Source organism: Myotis myotis, unplaced genomic scaffold (genome assembly GCF_014108235.1).
Source record: "Myotis myotis isolate mMyoMyo1 unplaced genomic scaffold, mMyoMyo1.p scaffold_m19_p_3, whole genome shotgun sequence".
In the NCBI taxonomy this organism is placed as follows: Eukaryota; Metazoa; Chordata; class Mammalia; order Chiroptera; family Vespertilionidae; genus Myotis; species Myotis myotis.
Genome location: NW_023416335.1, coordinates 202,162,889 through 202,186,300, shown reverse-complemented (window position 1 = coordinate 202,186,300; position 23,412 = coordinate 202,162,889). Strand labels below are relative to the sequence as shown.

The window sequence follows — 23,412 nt, the reverse complement described above, 5'->3', positions numbered from 1 at the left end:
CTCTAAAGTCAGTGAGCAGGTCCTTAAGTGAAGATTAAAATAAATAAATAAATAAATAAATAACTTAAAGTCATACTTCACTTCCTACATTACATAGAAGGAGGGTAAACATCTCAACAAAAAATATAAGTAATATACTGGTAACATATTTAAAGAATTAAGATAGAGTTTTCATAGTTAAAGAAATTCTTAAGAGATAGGAAGTCATATGTGAAATGTTTATATATGAACGTATATTCCATTCAACTATCTCTTCCTATTTAAAATTAATACCAAATTAATTTTTATTAATGAAAATAAGATTTCTGACATAAAATAATTAAATTACCTGTCCTGCCAACTCCAATCGCTTGTTACCATAATAGTCTCTGTCATCAACTTTATTATCTCCTTGGGCCAGAATTACCCTTCTTACCATCACTGCAGTATAGATACATTTGGCTCGGAAATTGAATTCTTTAACCTGTAATTCAGAAATTAGAGAAAATTTTTGAGACAATGTATATTATAATTTAAGATGCCTCAAGAAAAGAACCAATGCTATAATATTTAAATAAGAAAAAAATGAATTGCTGTGATTCTTGCTATTCAAAGAAATTCAACTAGTCTATAAACTTCCTGAGAGCTGAGATGATGACTTTTCATGTTTGTATTCAGTACCTATAGTAGCTTTTCTTTAAAGATAACCACTATCAACTCCTTCCCTTTCTATAATGTTTCATGTTACTCCTTCATTAGAGGTAGAATCCATCATCTCCTTGTGTTGGCCTGTAAACTAGCAGTTTCTACTTCCTCTTAGAGTCCTGAAGTACCACATGAGAAGTCCAGGACACTGTTGGGGAAAAGGGGACTTCTTGGAAAAGCTCTGAGGAGACAGAAGTATGAGTAAAGACATTTTAGATGTCCAGCCCAATTGTTTTCAAATAACTCCAGCATCAGCTTCTATCTGTCTGCAACTTTATGAGACCCATGATGAGAAAGCCCTTCTCCCACTGTTGAGCCCAGTCAAACCACCATGAGAGATAGCAATAAACAGTTATGTTGAGCCATTAAGTTTAGGAAATGTTTGTTATGCAATAATAGATAACAGGAATAGTACTAAAACATCGTCTGGCACTCAATTATTTATTGGATTAATGAATCCACCACAAATGTTCTATTCAATCTTCTCTAGTACAAACCCTGAAATCCATATGAATAAATCTGGCTCAATCAGTAAGTTAAATCATAACTGGTTAAGTCCGTGGTCAGCAAACCACGGCTCGCGAGCCACATGCGACTCTTTGGCCCCTTGAGTGCGGCTCTTCCACAAAATACCGGCTCTTCTACAAAATACCGACTTCTATGCATGGGCCACGAAGTTTCAATCGCACTGTATGTGGGCGCCCACACATGGTATTTTGTGGAAGAGCCACACTCAAGGGGCTGCATGTGGCTTGTGAGCCGCAGTTTGCTGAGCCACAGTTTGCCAACCACTGGGTAATTGTACTGGTTTGTCTGGAAAGACAAAAATCTTAGGAAACTAGGTAAATCTTTTTTCTACATGCAAAGGTACTCACTGGTACATGGGTCAAGATGGTAGAAGCCAGGAGCTCTCTTGCTTCTTCTATTTTGGTTTTCTTTGGTCCACCTCCCCACATCCTTTGCCTTCTTACTTTGTTCCCTATATATTTTAATGCCTATAAAAAACCAGAATATAGTATAATAATGTTTAATGATAGCATCAAAGACAACTTACAAAACACCTACCCATATGTAAAGCTATAAGCAAAAAGACAAGGGTCCTGGTTATAGAAAAAGTGCCCGGCTGGTGTGGCTCAGTGGTTGAGCATCGACTTATGAACCAGGAGGTCATGGTTCGATTCCTGGTCAGAGCACATTCTCGGTTGCGGGCTCAATCCCCAGTGGGGGGTGTGCAGGAGGCAGCCGATCAATGATTCTCTCTCATCACTGATATTTCTATCTCTCTCTCCCTCTCCCTTCCTCTCTGAAATCAATAAAAATATATTTAATAAAAAAAAAAAAAAAGAAAAAGCTGTGCTGGGTCTAGTCAAAAATCAACATTTGTCACAAATCTACAGCAAAACAGCATTATACAGTATCTAATACATTGATTCCCTTTCATTTTATAATCTGTTTTCATACTATAAAACTGATACATAATCATTGTAGAAGATTTAGAAAATACAGATGAGTAAATATACATATATATATAGTAGCCACAAATCTTCAACCTAGAGAAAACATGTTTACAGGTAATATTTTGAGATACTGCTTTTTTCCCCTCAGAAAGCAATCACACCATGTAAAACCTCTAACCTGAAAGCTACAAAACATTGCTGAGATAAACAAAACCTAAGTAAATTGATGATTATGCCATTTTCATAGACTGGGACATTTAATACTGTTAAGATGGCTTACTGTTAAAATTCTCTCCAAAATAACCAAGAGATGCATTATAATTGCTAATTATATTCCTGGCAGGCTTTGTAAAAACCAAAATTAATTGATTCTAAAATTTACATGAAAATGAAGAAAACCTGGAATAGCTGAAACTATCTTGAAAAAGAAAAGTTGGAGGATTTACATTACCTGATTTCAACTATAGAGTTATAATGAAAGACAGTGTGATACTAGGGTAAGGACAGACAAATAGATCAATGGCAGAGACTAACAAGTCCAGAAATAAAGCTATGCTTTTATGGTGAATTCATTTTTTATAAAAGTGCCAAAGCAATCCAATGGAGAAGGGACAGTCTTTTCAACAAATGATGTTGAAACAACTAAATATCTTTGGGTGGTGGACACACAGATCATGTAACATAGAAATCCACACCTAAAACCTATATGATCCTATTAACGAATGTCACCCCAATAAATTTAATAATAATAATAAAAGAAACAATTAAAAACTAAATTCCCTAAAGTAAAAAATTAACCTGACCCCTACCTCACACCAAATAGAAAAAAATAGTTTAAGATGAATTTTATACAGAAACATAAAAACTAAAGATATAAAGCTTCTAGAGAAAAATACCCTGGGGGTGAGCAAACATTTCTTTAAACAAGGCATAAAAATCAATAACCATAAAATACAAGTGAACAAAAAAACAACCTCTTGATAATTAGATTTTATCAAAATTAAAGACTGCTCGTCCAAAGACAGTTAAAATAATGAATAGGGAAACAATGGACTGGGAGAAAATATTTGCAACACATAATTCTGACAAGGATTTATATCCAGGATATTTTTTTAAAGGACTCAAATTCAATAATAAAAGAACTCAGTAAGGAAAATGAGCAAAAGATTTGGACAGACACTTCACAAAGTAAATAGCACATGAAAAGTGTTCAATGTCATTAGTCATCTGGGAAACACGTATTAAAACCAGTTTGGAGATACCACCAAAATGGCTAAAATTAAAAAGACTGACACCACCAAATGTTGATGATGATGTGAAGTAATCAGAACTCTCATACATTGCTGGTGGGACTGCAAAATGGTAGTCACTTTGGAAAAAGATTTGGTAGTTCCAACTTTATAAAAGTTATAGACACAACTTCTTTGATCCAGCAATTCTATTCCTAGGTATTTATCCAAGAAAAATACTAACCTGTCCAGGCAAATACTTGCACAGGAATGCTTATAGCAATGTTATTCATAATAGCCAGAGTGAAACCAAATGTCCATTAACAGGAAAAGACAAACTGTGGTATATTCATATAATGGAATACTACTCAGCAATAAAAAGACATAAACCACATGAATAAATGACATAAAAAGAAACAACTTGGACCAATATCAAACAGTATGCTCAGCCAAAAGAAGCTGGACACAAAAAAGTATATATTGCATAATTCCATATATGTAAAGTCCTAGAAAATGCAAAACTAACCTATGGTGAAAAAAATTAAAACAGTGGGGGTAAAATCAGAGGTTGTAGGCAAAAACTGACTAGGGAGGGGGCATGCGGAAACTTTCTGAGGTAATGACAATATTTTGTATATTACAAAAATTATATGATTAAAACTGGTACATTTTAGTATATCTGAAGTTTACTTAAAAATGAAATATTAAAAGCTAATCAAGTAATGAGAGAGGAGTGTAAGTGGAGATTAGATGAAACAAGAATGGCAAAATGTTTATAATTGTTGAGGCTAGATGACAGGTACATGAGGGCTCATATACAGAATATCTGTATATTCTGTATATGTTAAAATGTTTTAATAAAAAGCTTTTAAAGAAGGGGATTGCCGGAAGCCGGTCCATCCTTGCTGCTTGACACAGTCGCTGCAGGATAGAAACATCTGCACAGCATATGTTTCAAGGGACCTGGCGTATATAGCCTACTGTTCTTAATATGTTTGCACCCCTTAGTGCTGTGTGTTTTAACCAAGGTCACCTCTCCGAGAAAGGTTGTTTCCCCAGGTAGGGATTTTTCCCTGAAGTTAGGGAGGGGATGAAACTCCTTAACTAAGTGCCAGGTGGGTAGTTAATCACTTTAACTACAAACAATCATGCTTAAACTACATAATCTTTACTCCCTGGAATGGAAATAAGAAACGCCCTAACCTTTGTAATAGAAATTGACAGGATTAAAATCAACTGGGATAAATACGGATGTAACAAGACAATAAACAGCAGAATCTCTCTGGAGATCCAGACCAGAACTTGGCTGGAGATCCTGGCTGGAGATCCTGGCTAGGCTGCTGATCAACTGAACACTGTCTCCGTGTCATTCCTTCTTTGCCGACTCCATCTACACCTTTGGGAACCCCTGGACCTGCTGGGGTTGGACCCCGGCAGGGGATCATGTGGTTCTTATTACTTTGTAACAACAATGAATGCATTTTTCTTTTTTACACTGACTTTCAATTAGTAAGAAGAAAAAGTTGGGATTCCTGATGCTTTATCCTAAAAGTCCTATCCCCAATTACCTGCCTGAGATATTTCTTTTCCATGCTTCAAACCTAGATGAGGTATCACTTCCTCTTTGAAGCCTTTCGTAAGCCCACTCCTTTATCTATTTTAATTCCTTACATATGAAAAATTGAGTACTTTCATTAGCATTCAGATAACACTACATTTTAACTGTCTATTTACATGTATGTCTCTCTCCTACTAAATGTGGTGTCATCTTTTTCTTTGATTCCTAATGACAAGTACAGCGCCTGGAACTCCTCTGTGATAAGATTTGGGCATCAAACCTAGGATCTTCCCTATTAAAAGGCCATTAGAACATAAGATTAACTAAGACGCTGTAAATACGTGTGGCAGTAACCTAGCTGTAAGTAGTAACTAAGTAACTGATTAACTCAGCCGTGGAGGGGTAGGGAGGTGTCCAGGAATAGATGGGCAATTGGGTTTTCCCTAAACTGAGCTGTCTTCGTTAAATTTTGCTCTTCCAGTTCCCTTGGGGAAAAGGCTAAAGGCTCTTCACTTTTTGAGGAAGAAACAAAAGAACACAGGGGCACTTGGTACTACTTCTAATGTAGCAGAAAGTCACCTTTCCCCTAGAATACCCAATAACGTTACCAGGGTTTCATAGTGTGAGGGTCAGAGCCCAGTCAATTTACAAATAGGACAAGATGCATCCAATCTTCCCCAAAAGGGAATAAATCATTTCTTCTCTACATACCAGATCCCTTGGCAAGGATAATATAAAATGTACATAACCAATATAGAGCAAAAAGGCTTTGTGAGCAGAAGAAAAAGGAGGTGAGACTAAAAGGGAGGCATTAAAAACAAAACACTGGTTTTAAGCAATCCACTAAAATGCCCTGTCATCAAAAATTCTATTACATAAGATAAAGTGTACTTGTTACATTTTCATTTAGAATAACAGAAGATATTCATGTTGCCCTAACTCCTAATATATGTTCAACTTAACCATTTTGGATTACTCGTATCTCTATAACCTTTTATTAATAGCAAATAATTAAGCTATGTCTTAATCCAGCATAGAGTACAAGCCATCTCAAATTTAAACTTCCTGTTTGTTTTTCTCATGTCAGAAACATTTGTCTTTCTTGTTAACTAACTATATATTCCTCTCATCTTTTTCTTCCGTTTTATTGAATTTATTGGGGAGAAATAGGTTAATGAAATTACATAGGTTTCAGGTATACAAGTCTATAATACATCATCTGTAACTTCTCTGATTCAGTTAGCTAAAATTTTCTGTCAGTACCTATTTAAGAGAAATAAATGAGTAATTTTCCAACCCACTGTTAGCCCCTGCTCAAACGGCTTTATGATGTTAGGGTTATGTGACCAATGATGATGTGTGTAATAAAATGAATAACAGATCTCATTGAATCCACTGGGGTATCATTAAGGCAAATTGCTCTTCCAGGGCATTACCCAGCTTTAAAAGATAGAGTGTATCTCCTTACCCTGAACCTGTCCCTGAGTTATTTCTTAACATTTTCCTCTTCATGTTCTAGGAACCCTTGGATAATATAATTTCAGTTTGTTACAAAGACTCATGTTCACTAAATATTTTATTTTTAGTAAAGACCCAAAATAGAATCTCCTAAATCCCAACCACTTTTCCTGCCCAATAATTAGAGTCAACTATTAATTAACTGCTGGGGTCCAGCCCCAGCAGGTCCAGGGGTCCCCAAAGGTGTGGACGGAGTCGGCGAAGAAGGAATGACACGGAGACAGCGTTCAGTTGATCAGCAGCCTAGCCAGGATCTCCAGCCAGGATCTCCAGCCAAGTTCTGGTCTGGATCTCCAGCGAAGTTCTGCTTTGGATCTCCAGCCAGGTTCTGTGTCCATGTTGTCTTGCTAGGTTCTCCAGCCAGGTTCTGTAGCCAAGTTCCCTCACTAGGTTCTCCAGCCAGGTTCTGTCCAGGTTCTCCAGCCAGGTTCAGATACCAGGTTCTAGTCAGGTTCTCTTGCCAATTTCTGTAGTCAGGTTCAGTCCAGGATCTTTTGCCATGTTCTCTTGCTAGGTTCTGTCTCTAGGTTCTGAGGCCAGTTTCTGTCCAGGATCTTTTGCCATGTTCTCTCCAGCGAAGTTCTTCTGTCTCTAGAGAACGTTCTGTGTAGGTTCTGTGCCTAGGTTCTGAGTCTCTTGGTTCCGTATTCTAAGTTCTGTGTCTTGCTGTCTTATTACATCTGTATTTATACCAGTTGATTCAATCCTATCAATCTCTATTACAAAGGTTAGGGCGTTTCTTATCTCCATTCCAGGGAGTAAAGATTATGTAGCTTAAGCATGATTGTTCGTAGTTAAAGTGATTAATTACCCACCTGGCACTAGTTAAGAGGTTTTATTCCCTCCCTAACTTCAGGGGAAAATCCCTACCTGGGGAAACAACCTTTCTCAGAGACCTTGGTTAAAACACATAGTGCCAAGAAGGTGAGCAAATATATTAAGAACAGTATGCCATATATGCCAGGTCCCTTGAAACAGCAAGCATGGACCGGCTCCCGGCAATTAACTGCAGAAAATGAGGAAGGTGGTGATGAGAATAATCACTACTGATTTGTGCTTTGGAATTACATGTACTTACATATGATATTAACCTCCTAAATGATAGACTCAGTCTTTGAAAATATCAAGATGAGTTTGATTTTTTCAGAGCACACACTAACCAATATAAGTGGGAAAATGCTATCTCTATAAGCATCCTAGGTGACAAGAAAAAAGAAGCCTAGACTCTATACCTTGTTACAAGTAATCCACAGAATAGACAACATACATACGGATCAATAAAAAGCTGGGGTATCATTAGGGCAAACTGCTCTTCCAGTGCATTACACAGCTTTAAAAGATAGAGTGTATCTCCTCAAACTGAACCAGTTCCTGAGTATTAAACTCACTTTGTGTTAACTCACTGATATGTGCCTCTATAGTAGGGAATTCCCACCTCGCAGGATGGCTCCCAAGGATGTCACCATTGACTTCCACTTAGCAAAGCACTTTACAAATGTTGTACTAAGAATTCTAAGTATGGCTGTTTATATATATATATCTTCATCTTTGTGTCTTGTCCTAAAATCCCCAGGTTCCAACTAGGAGCGCCTCAGCAGGTCAATGAAGGCTCTGCAGTGGCAAAGGGGTCTCTGATCTGGTCTGATCTTGCTGATAACACTGGGAATTAAGGAAAAGGGATAGAAATCACATACAACTAGATGTCAAAAGCAATTAGAAGTAGGAAGTAAAAATGGATAAGAAAGAGAAATGCAAAAAAAAAAAAGCCATCTACACTAGAGTTGCTGTAGTTTTATAAAAGATTTAACTCAGGCAAATAAGAAAAAAAGAGTACTTCCTATCATATCAGAACAAACGCCTCTTGGCCACATATTGCCCCTTCTAAGTTAGGCACCACAGGCTGATGATTTGTCTAGGCCCACTTCTTCCTCCAATCCCTAAATAAATGAGTCAGAGATGCTTCTGTATTACTCCTCCCATCTCCCCAATACCCCTCCCAAACCTATGCCCCCAAAGTCACTGCATCCCATGCTTTATCAATGAGCAGCATTAAATCTCCAATTCCCTCTCATAGCAAAGGACAACATGAAAAGACACACCTGCATCTGTGTGAAAATCTGAGCTTTCTGGCATTCTTCCAAACTGGGCCCAAAGGCAGCCATCACGTGCTCCTCTGTTCCAATCATCTGCACAATTTCTTGGTCACACTCAACACCCATGGCCTAGGAAGGAAAGAAAGGAGAGAAAGAGTGTTGGCTTTGTGTTAACTCACTGACATTTGCTTATGCTAATTTGGCATTGTTTGTGGGTATTACTTCTAAGCAAAAGCTAGCTCTTTCCTCAGAAATGGTGCCATCTGGCATTGGCAGCCAAAGCCCAAGCTGCAGAAGAACCTGAAACAGAAATTTTGATTAGGAAGAGGAAAACAAACATTCTCAAGCACTTTTTGCATGTGTACTATCTTCTAAAATTTATAAATATTCTATGAGTTTCATCATGAAAAAAAGGAGGCGAAGAGATACAGTGGAGACACTGGTCACAATTACAAAGGCAAACTGAAAAAAAAAAAAAAAAAGAAAAGAAAAAATGTAAAAAAATAGCCAAAGAGCAAATCAGAAAATGTGCAATGCTGAAAATAAACAGAACCCCAATTAGCTTTGTCAAAAGAATGATATTTCTGAAAAGTGTCAAAATTCACATTCAGGCTAAAAGAATTTTTCCTAAGGGATGTTTTACCTCACTCTTCTAGATACTAAGCTATACTTTATGCAGGTTTTAAAAGTGATCGTTTAGAAACTAAGAACACACTTAACAGGTTTAAGAAACCCACTTATCTTAAGTGTTTCAAGGTGGCAGCAGCAATGCAGGTCTTTGTAGATTCCATATGGTGAGAAGGCTCGCTCCTTCACACACTTGCCTGGAATTCTGCCATATCAAGAAATACAGCATAATTGCACTAACCTTCCCTTTGGCAGAGAAATAATCTGCTTCTTAGAAGTTAGGGGGAAAGTTATGTTTGCATTAAAATTCTTCCTTTAGCTATGTAGTGAAACAGAACCAGGAGTAACTGGCTCGTTAGGTTTTGATCCTCTGTTTCTCAATTCTTCCTGAGAGAGAGAGAGAGGTTAAGTTGAATCCCAAGGTCCAATGCAGACCTTCAAGAACAGTACCCTGAATGCAATGGAAAGGGCACCTCCCTGAGGTGTCCGTCCTAAAGTAATGTCAACAAACCTTATAACCACCGCTATCATGTCGCCTCTTCCACCTGTTTTCTCATTTCTGTAACAAGAGGGCACAACTAGGTCCCATTCAGCTCAAAATTCTACAACTGAATTTTAGTCTGCAGTCTGTAAATCTGACGTGGATACTTTAGGATCAGAGGTAAATTTACTGAAAGTTTTGAGGTTTTTGCGGGGAGCTAAATATATGCTTATGTCCCTTTCAGGCCAACTGTAGTGGTTTAAAAAATATCCACCAATTCTTTGACACTCTCTTCAAAAGGTGAAGACTAATTCTCCTGTCCCTGAGTGTATGCCAAAGTTAATGACTCACCTCTCCAGAAGAAAAGTGGAAGTGACAATATGTGACTTTGGAGCCTTGGTCATAAAAGGCACTGTAGCTTCCTGCTTTCTGCCTCTCACAGTGCTCCTCGGGGGGAAGCCAGAGTCTTGTCATGAAGACACTCGAGCAATCTATGGAAAGGTCTGGTGCTGATGCCAACTGCTATGTGCTGAGCTATCATGGAAGGGGACCCACCAGCTCTAATTCAGCCTTCAGATAACTGTAGCCTTGGCTGATATCTTGACTAATGAAAGACTCCGAGTCAGAACCACCCAGCCAAGCAACTCCCAAATCCCCAACCAACAGAAACTGTGCTATAATTTGTTACCTAGGACAGATAACTAATAGGCCAAATTTTGGAATTACATTCGCATTTAAACTTAAAAACATTTTTTAAGTGTATAACTTGTTCAAAATGTTTTTGTTCAGTGAACAACCAACGAAGTTCTCAGGATACAAATCTTTTTGTACTATAATGTTTGCATACTTTTATCTCTACTTTGCATTTATTAAAATGGACACTAGACATTCATTAAAACACGTAGCCTTTCATAGATTAAAGAAGTGTAATCCTAAAAAAATTATCACTCCTAATTTTATTTTATTTTTTTATCCATTGCAAACTTATTATGCATTGGAAGATTAACTTAAAAACGAACAGCATAGTAAAAAGATGTCATTTCTGTTCATAGCAGAACAAATTTCAAAATATATTTTCTTTTAATTTATTCAGTCAGGCCAAGCCAGCATGGGTCAGTGGTTGAGCGTGGACCCATGAATCAGGAGGTCATGGTTTGATTCCCAGTCAGGGCACATGCCCAGGTTGTGGGCTCGACCCCCAGTAGGGGGCATGCAGGAGGCAGCCAATAGATGATCCTCTCATCATTGATGTTTCTATCTCTCTCTCCCTCTCCCTTCCTCTCTGAAATCAATAAAAAAAATATTTTTAAATGTATTCAGTCAGTACATAATTCTTTATGAAAATTGTATATATATGATTGAGCCAAGACAGCAGCAGTTGGGCTCTCCTCCTTTGAGGAGCCTGGGAGTTATTGCACTGAGCTATAAACTCGGCAGAAAGAAAGATTCTGTAGAAGTGATCTCTCTGGAGGGGAGATGCTGGTGGCATCATTTAAGGCCAAGTTTGGTAAGTAACCTTCTGCCTCCTTTCTCTTCCTCCTCCTTTTCTTCCATCTTTCTTTTTTCTCTCTCTAAAATCTCTAGATGTGACTAATGCACATCACTTCTCAGAGGAAAGCCCAAACACTAAAAGAGATCTATAAAGGACAGATACCAAATGAAGCCTGCAAAATGAGACTAGAGAATGGTCTCACTGAGACAAATTGAGTCCTAGAGCTGAAATGGAAGTAGTTTTCTGGATCAATCCCCTTTCTTGGAGTACATTAATATCTAAAACATCTGAACTAAAGCCACCCAGATTATCTTAATAATTAGTTCAGTAATTTCCAAGTGAAAAAGACTATATACTTGATTGCCTATTTTGGTATTTAATAAAAGTCCATTCTCATTTAACATATGAATTGCCACTTCAAGTTGCCCTGATGCTGAATCTAAGGAGTAATTTTATAATTGCATAAAATTTTCAAGGGGCCTAACATGGACCTAAATATTTCTAAGCTCTCCAAGTATGTCTTAGTTATGAAGCAAAGATATGCCAAACACATGCTAAATACTAGTAACAACATATGTGCAGAAAGAATGATCAGTGGCAAAGCTTTTCTCTAAAAGAACCAAACTCTTCCTGTATCTGAAATACAGGGTGATAACTCAGTCGGGTATCATCAAAAGTGCTCCAGTTCCAAAATGACTTTATGACTACTTAGCCTTCAGAAGTCACAGCTACAAATAAAAGGCATATTGCTATGGAAACGACAGCAAAAGGGCCAACCATTTTGCTTTACAGACATAATTTAGACATCTGAAAACTAGCTTTACATGGAGCTCTTTGTACTCTAGATAGCTGAAATCATTTCACCTAATTTAAGTCAAAAGTGAATGCTATATAATTACCTTATGAAAAAACAGCAGAGTCTAGCAATCAGCAAAAAACAAAAATAAGGAGACATGTTCTTTAAAAAGTGGCAGTCTCCTTGAATATCTACTGAGTGTGATTAAAAGTGTGACTTTTAAGAGATAAAAAGAATACTAATGAACAAAAGAGAATGATATGCAGGCAAATGGTGATATGCTGAATATATAATGTGAAGGAGGGAAAGGGAATAACTTCTTAAAACATCTAACATTCAGAAATCTCTAATTTTTCTTCACAGTAGACAGAAGTCAACTTAATATTACCAAAAGGAGTCCTGGCAGAAAATAAAAGAACTGTGATAGCCCTCTTTAATTGTGTGATTTTTTCCTCTTTAAAGATCAAAAATTTCAATATAAGTTGGCTTCCAAGAAACAATACAATGCCCAGCACACCCTGAAATTTGATCTTTTCCACAAAAACTTTCAGACTGCAGATGCCATCATAGCACAACTGCTGAATACTTGAGAATACAAAATGCAAAGTGGGGAAGATTCATGGGCAGGAGAACCTTTGTAGTGATTCAAGTCCATAAATAAAGCTGATCTAGGTCTTAAAAGCTTTATCCATCATATTCAGACTCAGCATGGACTCTAAAACCCTGCTGTTTCTGTCACTTTTAGCCAATTGTTGGTTACAATCAACAACCATCAAGTCCTAATGACTGTCAAGGTCTGTGCTAAGGCCACAGAACACAAAAAGAGAAATGATGTGACTTTTCTGGCAACCAGTTTATTTTCCTGGACTTCTGGCATCAAATGTGTAAGGAGGACTAAGGAAGGAGAAAAAGCATCCTCTTTTTGGGTTGTCTTAGCTTTAAAAAAACACATGTTATCATTTGTTCTTCACCACTATCCTCTTAGGTGAAATTCTCACTTAAAAGTGAATTATCTAAGACCCAAAGAGATTGGGAAACTTGCCCAATGTCACACAGCTAATAAGTGGAGAAGCCGGAATTCAACCTAAATCTGTCTGATTATAAGCAATCCCTTACCCAATCTACCTCCCAGAGGGAAAGTCTAAATAGTGGTTATCAAACAAGTTTCCACTGAATTATTAAAATATCCCTATAGTAGGAAACCAAAAAAAGTGACTGAAATTTGAACTGAATATTTAAACTGAAAAGTCTGGAAATTTTAAAATGTTTAATTCTCATATATTGATGATACACTATGTATAATACACATTATACATAGAATGTAATGGATACATTTCAGAAGAAAAATGTGTCAACATATACCAAATTGTTTTTTTAAAGATGTAATCCACTCCCAGGAATTAAGTCTCACAAAATAATCAGCAACATGCACAAGCATGTATATATAAGGACATCCAGGGTTGTGTATGAGAGAGAACTTGGGGGAGAGGGGGTGATACCTGAATGTCTGTCTAACTACAGGAAATTGGTTAAATATATTATATCACACATATGCAATTTCTATATAATACCTGCTAAAAGCAATGATGTAGACTCATATTTACAGACATCAAAAACTACTCACAGCCCTAGCTGGTTTGGCTCAGTGGATAGAGCACTGGCCTGCAGATTAGAGGATCCCGGGTTTGATTCCAGTCAATGGTACGTGCTCAAGTTGATCCCCAGTAGGGGGCAGCCAATCAATGATTCTCTCTCATCATTGATGTTTTTATCTCAATCTCCCTCTCCCTTCCTCTCTGAAATCAATACATATGTGTGTGTGTGTGTGTGTGTGTGTGTGTGTACACAATTCATTGTTAAGTGAGAAAAATAAAATGGATGTGTACATTACAAAAGCAAAGGAAAAAGAGGTCAGAAAAAATATACCCCAAAATATAGTAATACTTTTCAGTGGCTTTAAATTTTTACAATGTAAGGATTGTTTTACTATAACCAGAAAGGAAGAAGCTTGAAATCTCAACTACTGGTTACATAAAAATGTACACTGTTAATTAATAGCCCATTATAAAAGGATTTAAGTCAGCTACATTTACAGAATAAACATTAAATAAATTTGACAGAAGAAACTCTTATCAAGCATTTGTCACCTAGCAAAAAAAAAGCAGTTAATATATATCTTCTGATTTTAATGCATGTGTCTAGTGATACTACTTCCATGTGAGTGATAAAAGATTACATGCATTATAATTAATTTATAATTTCTGGTGTAAGGAAGGTAGGTAGGTAATCCTGTGCATCTTCAAGCATCAAAACCTTTCAAATAATTCCTTTTGATGCATGGGAGCATGCTGCCCTCTGCTGGAGATGTGATTCTACATGGTTACATAAAATTTTCTTTACTAAACACCACTATGTACCTAAGAGATTGCACTGGGTACTATGATCATCTAAGCCAGCCGTGGGCAAACTACGGCCCGCGGGCAGGATTCAGCCCGTTTGAAATGAATAAGACTATTGAAAAAAAAGACCGTACCCTTTTATGTAATGATGTTTACTTTGAATTTATATTAGTTCACACAAACACTCCATCCATGCTTTTGTTCCGGCCCTCCGGTCCAGTTTAAGAACCCATTGTGGCCCTTGAGTCAAAAAGTTTGCCCACCCCTGATCTAAGCTCTTTATTTTAGTCAACCTAGTCATCATGATTCATTTAATACCCATATGTAGTAGATCATCATTATCCACAGTAGCTATGTTTTACAAAGTTGCCGAAAACACTGAATTAATGAAGAAGCTGCTCCTGGGGGAAACAGGTTCTTGTGAACCTCTGGTTAAATTTTCTTCAACTGATTAATACAGAACCTACGTATGTTTCTATTTAAAGATACCTTATTTTACATGTGTGTGTGTGATTCATTTACACTGAAGTCACAGCCAACAGCACTCATGCCTGAACAAAGCTTATCTAACAAGTATTTTCTCCATAAAGCACACCATAGCCTCCTTGCGCTTAGAGACACTTCAGCACTATGCTTGCGGGTCATTTTAAACAGCAAAATCTCTAACAAAAGGTACAAAAACGTGAAAAACATAACACTAGACAGAAAAAAGGGCACCTTTTAACAGTATGAGAGCTGAAATGAGAAATCAGTGTTGCCTTGTTTGACCTCGGCTGGGAGTGTGCCTGTTGGGTGACTGAAATTTTTCATTGTTCTGTGCATGTGCACGCCCATAAATAATTGTAAAAGCACCACAAATATTGATTTGCAGTTACAAATAAATTTTAGCAAGTAGAAGAATTGGAAAATATAGAATCTGTGAATACCGAGGACCAACTGTATGATATCATGTCAACTATTTTTCTGTTTTGCTAAATAGTAATACTATAATTTAACTGTTCAGAGAATGGAAATAATATTTAAGTCTCAGAGAAGATTAAATGAGCTACTATACAATTATCTGAGAAGATAACATTTAGACATTATTTCTATGGGAAAATTTTTGGATTCTAAGCCAACAATTCACAAACAAGCTGGGGGTGGAGGGGAAATCAGTTGTAAATCGAAGATTAATATTTATGCAGAAACTCGCTAGAATCCAGAAGTCCATAAAACAGAACAATGAACTTGGTCCACACTCTTTGACCTAGAAAATTCCACTACTAGAAATTTAGCCTACGGTTGTCCTTGCCCATGTGTAACATGATATTGCTTCAGTTATGTAATAGCAAGAGATATGTCCACTGATAGCAGAATGTTAAATAATAGTACAGCTATAAATAGAACAGTTTGTTGGAAAGAATACAGTAGCTCTGTATGAAGTAACGTAACACTATTGCCAAGATGTAAGTTACCCAAAAAAAAAAAGACAGAGGAAAAGCTGAGAGAAAAATGATGTAAAATATATGTAAATAAAAAACAAAACAACAGAAATAAAATTATATACTCATGTGCTTCTACATGTACAGACGAGCTCTCGAGAGATGCACAAGAAACTAGTAGCAAGTGGTGTCTTTGGGCGGAGAACTACGTGGTTAGGTACAGGTGGGTGGGAGGCTTGCTCATCACTATATACCCTTTTGTACTTTTGGAATTTTTTATAAACCCTGGTCTTATTAGCTTTCCATTTAAAATGCATTACATGACTGACAACTTGTCCATACTACAAGTCTCTCTATTCTTAGCTCTCCAAATTTCTAATTACATATGAAAAACCAGAAAAAAAGACTCAGATACAGAGAACAAACTGATGGTTGCCAGATGGGATGGGCGTTGGAGGCTGTGTGAAAAAGGTGAAGAGATTAAGAAGTACAAATTGGTATTTTCAAAGTAGTCACAGGGATATAAAGTATAGCATAGGGAATATAGCCAATGATATCATAACAACTATGTATGGTGCCGGGGGGGGGGGGGGGTCACTACTTTGTAAGTTATATAAATGTCCAACCACTATGCTGTACACCTGAAGTTAAAATAATATTGAATGTCAACTGTAATTGAAAAAAGTAAAAATTTTAAAAATTTCTTTATAATTTTCAGTAGATACCTGCAACCTTACCTTAAATATAATTACAATCGGTATATCTTCTGATAAAGTATTATGCCTCAAATAAAATCGTCCTTGTTTCACAGCCATATTGGTTCTGCTTTTTTTCTCATGGGTAGAGCTACAAGGAAATACAAGTTGGTTAAACTGCATCCCCATTTAGTTTGAAGCTACTAACATGCAATAGAAATGTATGTCAATCAATAAGGTTTAACTGATCAATAACAATCAGTGAGGTCCTATCTAATAGGTGCTTTTTAAAGATGCCCAACTCCTCTCCTGCCCCTGCCACTTGCATTTTAAACACTATAAATGTTTCTTTAGCTTTCAGATTATGGTGGAAGTTTGGTGGGTGAATTTGTTTTAACCTACTTCACTTTGATTCCACCTGAACTCCTTGGATCCAATGTGGGGCATATATTCACAATCAATTTTATAGATTAGAAGAGAAAAACCTCAAAATGAACCTGTACCATAATGAGAAACTATGAAGAAATGAATTTGTATACTAATAATCCAATAAAACATACCTATAGTCTGGGTATACTGTGAAGAAAACAAGAAACCTAAAGCAATCTCCTCTTATAGATCTCTATTCACTATAAAATTTCCAGTGGATTTAAAAACATTTCAACACTTTATTCATTCATAAAAGTAACACACACTAATCATCAGCTACATATTATGCACCTTTACCAATCTATTTACATTAGCTCTACTCTCATACATACTAAAACTTACTTTGAAGTATTGCCTCCGAATCACATATGAGGAAACCAAGGCTCAGAGAAGCTAAGTAACTGCTCACCCAAGTACCTCATAGCTAGAAAACAAAATCTTTAGGATTCAAATCCTGATTGCCCTGGTTCCAAAACTGCAAACAGTGGGAAGACATATTGTAGAATTATTAGATCTGGGTTCAAATGCTTATTACCTCTGATGATGGATGTGACCTGCACTCAAGGTCTGTTACTCAACGATAAAACAGAGATAACATCACTTATCTTGGAGGACTGAGCTGACAAATAACATAGGTAAAGCACCTAGTATACTGCCTGGTTCCTAGTCACTGCTCAATAAATGGCCATTATTGTTAGTTGCCTCTCTATCAGAAAGAAAAATGAAGAAACTCTGAGTTAAGAAGTTCAATACAGGTTGTTAGAAGAAAAATTCTACTACACACTGACATCTTAACTAGGTCACAAATTTTTTATATCCAGAATCCATTAACTTCCAAAATTCAAATTATATATGATAATAAGCCAGAGGGGAAAAAATTACAGTAGTAATATAAGGGATACTGTTATAGAAAAATGAGTATACTGTGAAAGAGGCTGGTCTGAAAAACTAACAAGAAGATGTTAAGTTCATGAAATAATTCATTAAATATTAAGTGTAAAATAGTCTCATAGTATATTTTTGTGCACCGGGCCTCTAGTCAATAATAAAAATAATCTGGAATACATATGTAAAAATCCGGAAATATTTTTTATTTTTTTTAAAGTTCCTTTAATGCTACAAATTAACATAAAATTCAACTTTTAAAATAACTAGTGGCCTTTCAAACAATGTCTCATACATTCATCACAGAAAATTTTAAATCAATACTCTATGCTTACAGTGTTACACAATAAATTGAATATAGATAGTTTAAATATTTCCCTGCCTATTATCAGAGACAAATAACTGGGTACCTCCATATCAAAAGACAGCCATTTGATATTAATGGAATTATCAATATTTCTTAAGAACACCATCTCTGCTTTCCATACCTGGTAACTGACGCACCAACTGTCCCTTTTCTGTCAGCCTCCACAATAATCCTGTTCTTAGACAGCTGCTCTTGGATAAGAATTACTTTCTCCACTCCTTTAACAATGAAGTAGCCACCTGCCCAAAGGAAACAAGAACAGTTCCACCATCTAGTCTTCTAACAGTGTGCTTTAGTAATCTCCTGAATTAGAGATCATTCTTCCATTGCTTCATGGCACTTGGCCACCACTTAATTCAAAGAGGTTTGCTGTTTTATTAATTAATGATAGTGTCAGCACATGATTTTATATAAAATGAAGCACAAGATAATAAACTTCTTGACAGGAAATGTATCTTAGTGTCTATGCATCACCAGCACCTGACACATAAGGAGGTGAATACAAGTAATTATGTTAAATAAATTAGACTGCAGATTTCTTAAGCAGAAAAAGAGCTAACCATCTTCAATATAAACTGAAATTTGCTCTAAGTTTTCTAACAAATCAGTGATAATGGTAAGCTAGGTTTCTGTAATATTCTATACTCAATAAAACATTACCATATATATTTTTGCACACAATTCAGAATATGACAAAGTGAGACTTCATTTTACCTTCAGAATAAAGTAGAAACAGGGCAATATGTTTTACTTATGCAACATTTTATTATAGTCTAAAAGTCACGTTCTTTGTTAACTTCTTTCCAAAACCTTCTGGGAGTCTACATCAATGCAACTTTAAAGGAAGTAGATTAAAGCAACTATAAATTAAATCAGTGTGAAATATGAGTTAAGGAATTAAAAGAAACTTTCTGTTAAGTGCTAAGCTTGAAACTTTATAAAAGAAACTTCCTAAAAACAGGTACAAAAATGTGATTTTTAAAAATTTAAACAGAAGACTTTTATTTCCCCCCTGCAATGCATTTAAACTAGCCTGAAATTAGATGTTTGAGTCTTTACAAACCAGCTAGATAAGTAACTTTGTGAGATTATTTTTGAATTTTTAAGTACACCAAAAGAGCATTACCCTGGAGCAAAGAGACAAAGAAAATACTGACAAACCACAGCAATAAATACTTGGGGTATTAAAGTTTTAAACTTGAAATAAAAGAGGAAACAATATATCTTTTAGAAATATAGACTAATAGAATAAAGTTGAAACCAAATTTCTGGACGTTTTGTAAACAAAGTTTTATCAAAGTTCGTTATAAAGCAGAAAGGCTGGTATTGTTTTAAGGAAAATGTTGAAAAACAAAAAACAAAAACGAAGGAAGTGGAGCAAATCCAAGGACTCACACATACCTGGATCTAAAGGGCACTCATTCAGTTTGGCAAATTCTGCTGGCGTTTTCCCTGTAAGAACACAGTTTGAACTACGAAGCATTATGGGCATTCTGTTTAAAATAAAACAAAAGAAATTATCACATAAAGATTGTCACTGGGTGTGTGTGAGTGAGCATGTGCAAGGGCAAGTGTACCTGTGAGTGTCTGAGCAAGGACGCGGGGTGAGCAGTTTGGGCTATCCTGGCAGAGGAGCCGTGAGGCCCATTGCCAGGAGTCAGGGTCCAGGGACTGCAGTATTTGCTGGGGAGGGGCTGTCGCTTTCCCCGCCCGCTTCCCCAGCCCTGGGCGCCTCCAGGTGGCTGGAACCACAGGCTGGAGAGACTGAGAAGGATGCAGCTTGGTCACGAAGCCAGGAGTGCCAGCACTGAGAGGTGGCTGGATAAGTGCTGCCTGAGAAGGCCGCGGCGGGAGCACAGTGGCAGGAGACCAAGGCTGAGACTCACGGGAGGGAATGGCCAGAACGCCCGGCCATCATCCCACCTGGGAAGTTCACCCAGATCTGTGCTGCAGGAAGAGCCACTTGGTGGAATTCAGGGATGGGGAGGGGTCTCACCCGCACACCCAGCAGTGAATCTGAGGGACGACTCAAAAGTTCTGGAAGAGCAGGAAAGGGGCTGGACAGTGTGGCCCAGGAAAGAGCATTGGTCCTGCCCACTTAGGTGCAGGGGAGGCATGCCTTCCCCCACCTGCAGAATGGCTGCAGCAACCCGAGAAAAGGGGGACCAGCTCTGGGCTGGAAATCTCTACGCCAGTGGCTGGGTCTGGTGGGTGGGGAACTTTGACAATAGCCTGGTTAGAGCCTGGGTGGATGCCTTGCCCAGTGGTCAGACACGTTGAAAGACTGGAGTGCTAAGCAGGGATGATTTATTATCCCTTCCTGCTTGAGAAGGTAGAAGGTAGCAAGGAGGTGCCAATGAGCCAGGCAGAGCTGAGGCATTGGAAGGAGAGGAAGTACCCATCACCCTTCTACAAGCTACATATACCACCCCCAAAACGAGTCTGTTTAAAACAGGGGTCCTCAAACTTTTTAAACAGGGGGCCAGTTCACTGTACCTCAGACCGTTGGAGGACCGGACTAATAGTTAAAAAAAAAAACTATGAACAAATTCCTATGCACACTGCACATATCTTATTTTGAAGTAAAAAAACAAAACGGGAACAAATACAGTATTTGTATTTGCATGTGGCCCGCGGGCAGTAGTTTGAGGACCGCTGGTTTAAACCATCATGGCAGGACACAGAGCCCAGCTCCATGGAGGAAGGGAGAGTAGCTCAGAACAGGGAGAGTCAAGCTGCGAGCCCCTAGGCAGACCCAGCCTCTGGGTTATGGAGACCCCGTCCACCAGACTACTTGGAGCTCGGCCCTGCCAGTGCTTCAGTCAGGTTGCCCAAAGGCCAGGCAGGGACAGCAATACACATTGGCTGGCACCAGAGAACCTATCAGGAGGCCAGCACCAAAATATCAAGGGACCTGATTCAACAACATCAGAGCAAAATCCAGCAAACTCCACAAATAGCAGATCCAAATATTTTTTTCTTTTCATATCTCTTTCCTTTTATTTGTTTTTCCTCTTCTTCTTTTTTAAAATTTTTGTTTTCTTTTCCCATTTTTCTTTTCCTATTATATATTTTAATTTATTCATTATTGTTACTTTTAAAAAATATTATTATTTCATTTCATTTTTTCTTTTATTTTTTAATCTTATGCTATTTCTTTTCCTTTCACATTTTCTTTTTTTGGGTTCTTTTTTCTCCTCTAATTCTTTTGGCCTCATATATTTTAGTATCCTTTTTTTTCTTTTCTTTTTCTATTTTGGTCCTTTTTGTTGTTGTTTTGTGTGTGTGTGTGTGTGTGTTGTTTTCAATTCAGTCCTGTTTTGTCTTGATTTGTTCTGTCAGCATCTATATAACTGTTGGCATTATGTGGTTGGGGTTGAGCCCAACCACAAATGCGACAACAGCAATCAAGACCCAAATATAACAGGAGGGCCCATTTAATCCAAGCAAGGGACATTCTTAGTGCTCCCAGCTCAGAAGATCAAGGAGACTACACACACCACTGGGTCCCACAAGAAGTCCACTTCACCAAGACTGGGAGGCACAGCAGTCTTATCCAATACACAGAAACAAACACAAAGAAACAGCAAAAATGGAGAAACAAGAAAACAGACCCCAAATGAAAGAACAGGAGAAATCTCCAGAAAAAGAGCTAAATGAAATGGAGGCAAGCAATTTATTAGAAACAGAGTATAAAGTAATGGTTTTTAGAATGCTCAACAGCATAAAAAAGGGCACAGAAACCATGAAAAACAACCAGTCAAAAATGAAGAATAAAATAGCTGAAATAAAGAATACACTGGAAGGAATTAATAGTAGGTTAGAAGAAGAGGATTGAATTAGCAAATTAGAAGACAGAAAAAAAATCACTCAATCAGAGCAGCAAAAAGAAAAAAAACGCTTTAAAAGCATGAGGACAGTTTAACCCTTTGAGTGCCAACCAATATCCTAGGAACTATGCTAAAATTGCCAAGGCATTTTTGCTGATTTTACAGCAGTTTAGGAAAAAAAAATATGAATTGCAAGAAAATGAAGTTACATATTCAAAAACTTAAGGAAACCTTTACTACATTGACATATTTAGCAATATCATCATCACTAATAAAAGCAGACTTAGAACTGGACGCCATTTCGAAGCTTTGATAGCGCTCTCGGCACTTTTGGCGAAAGACAAGAGGAACACGATCGCGCTCCCCGGCACTCTAGGGATTAAGGGAACTTTGGGACACCATGAAACAGAACAACATCTGTATCATAGGGGTGCCAATTGGAGAAAAAAGTGAATAAGGGATTAGAGAACCTGTTTGAAGAAATAATGACAGAACTTTTGTAACCTGGTGAAGGAAAAAGTCACACAAGTTTAGGAAGCACAAAGTCCCAATCAAGATGAACCCAAAGAGACCCACATCAAGACACATCATAATTAAAATGGCAAACATTAAAGACAAAGAAACTTAAAGGCAACAAGAGAGAGAGTTTCCATAAGGCTGTCAGCTGATTTTTCAACAGAAATACTACAGGCCAGAAGGGAATGGCATGAAGTAATCAAAGTAATGAAAAGCAAGGATCTGAAACCAAGACTACTCTGTCCAGCAAGGCTATCACTGAAAACTGAAGGTGAAATAGCTTCTCAGACAAAAAAAGTTAAAGAAGTTTATTACCACCAAACCAATATTGCAAGAAACATTAAAGGGACTGCTGTAAGAGGAAGAATACATATATTTTTATTTATATTTATATGTTTATATTTACTTATTTACTTTTATTTATATACTAGAGGCCCAAAGCACGAAATTCATGCAAGGAGCTTGGCTCTCGCAGCCGCAGTGGCTTGCCTTGGCCCTCGCAGACCTGACTTTGTCAGGAAAGTTGACTGGTCTAATTAGCATATTATGCTTTTATTATTATAGGTTTAGAGAGAGAGAAACATAGGTATAAAAAATAAAATGGGAGAGGACATTGGGGGGATAAGGACACATTTGTAATATCTTAATCAATAAAGGGAAAATAAATTAAAAAAATAAAACAGGCATTAAATATGCACCTATCAATAATCTTAAATGGTAAATGGATAAAATACTCCAATCAAAAGACATGTAGCCTGAGTGTAGCTGACAAGAACTATATGATTATCTTTCTATTTATCTGAGCACCGATCATAGTGCATGACAAATAATGAGAAGTTGGTGCATATTTGTTGAACTAACGGATTGCTTATTAAGCTCTTAGCACTTTTGAAGGAGGAAAAACACTTGAATGGGAATTATGTGGAGTAAGTTTA

General features: G+C 37.2%; 1 protein-coding gene across 9 annotated transcripts in view; it reads right to left on the bottom strand.

Moving 5' to 3' along the window:
- The window catches only part of POLR3B (RNA polymerase III subunit B), a 106,778-nt gene that overhangs the window by 73,098 nt on the left and 10,268 nt on the right, over positions 1 to 23,412 (bottom strand). For 8 of the 9 annotated variants that reach the window (XR_004966003.1, XR_004966004.1, XR_004966001.1 and 5 more), the window contains exons 7-13: positions 19,533 to 19,624; positions 18,253 to 18,370; positions 16,493 to 16,601; positions 8,762 to 8,839; positions 8,546 to 8,668; positions 1,560 to 1,679; positions 329 to 463 (exon numbers count right to left, since the gene is read on the bottom strand). Coding sequence is in view for 6 of the 9 variants with exons in the window: in XM_036298705.1 (XP_036154598.1) it covers positions 329 to 463; positions 1,560 to 1,679; positions 8,546 to 8,668; positions 8,762 to 8,839; positions 16,493 to 16,601; positions 18,253 to 18,370; positions 19,533 to 19,624 (775 nt within the window). In the remaining 3 variants the exon portion in view is untranslated. The remainder of the gene's footprint in view (positions 1 to 328; positions 464 to 1,559; positions 1,680 to 8,545; positions 8,669 to 8,761; positions 8,840 to 16,492; positions 16,602 to 18,252; positions 18,371 to 19,532; positions 19,625 to 23,412) is intronic. The other variant, XM_036298703.1, reaches the window with a different exon arrangement.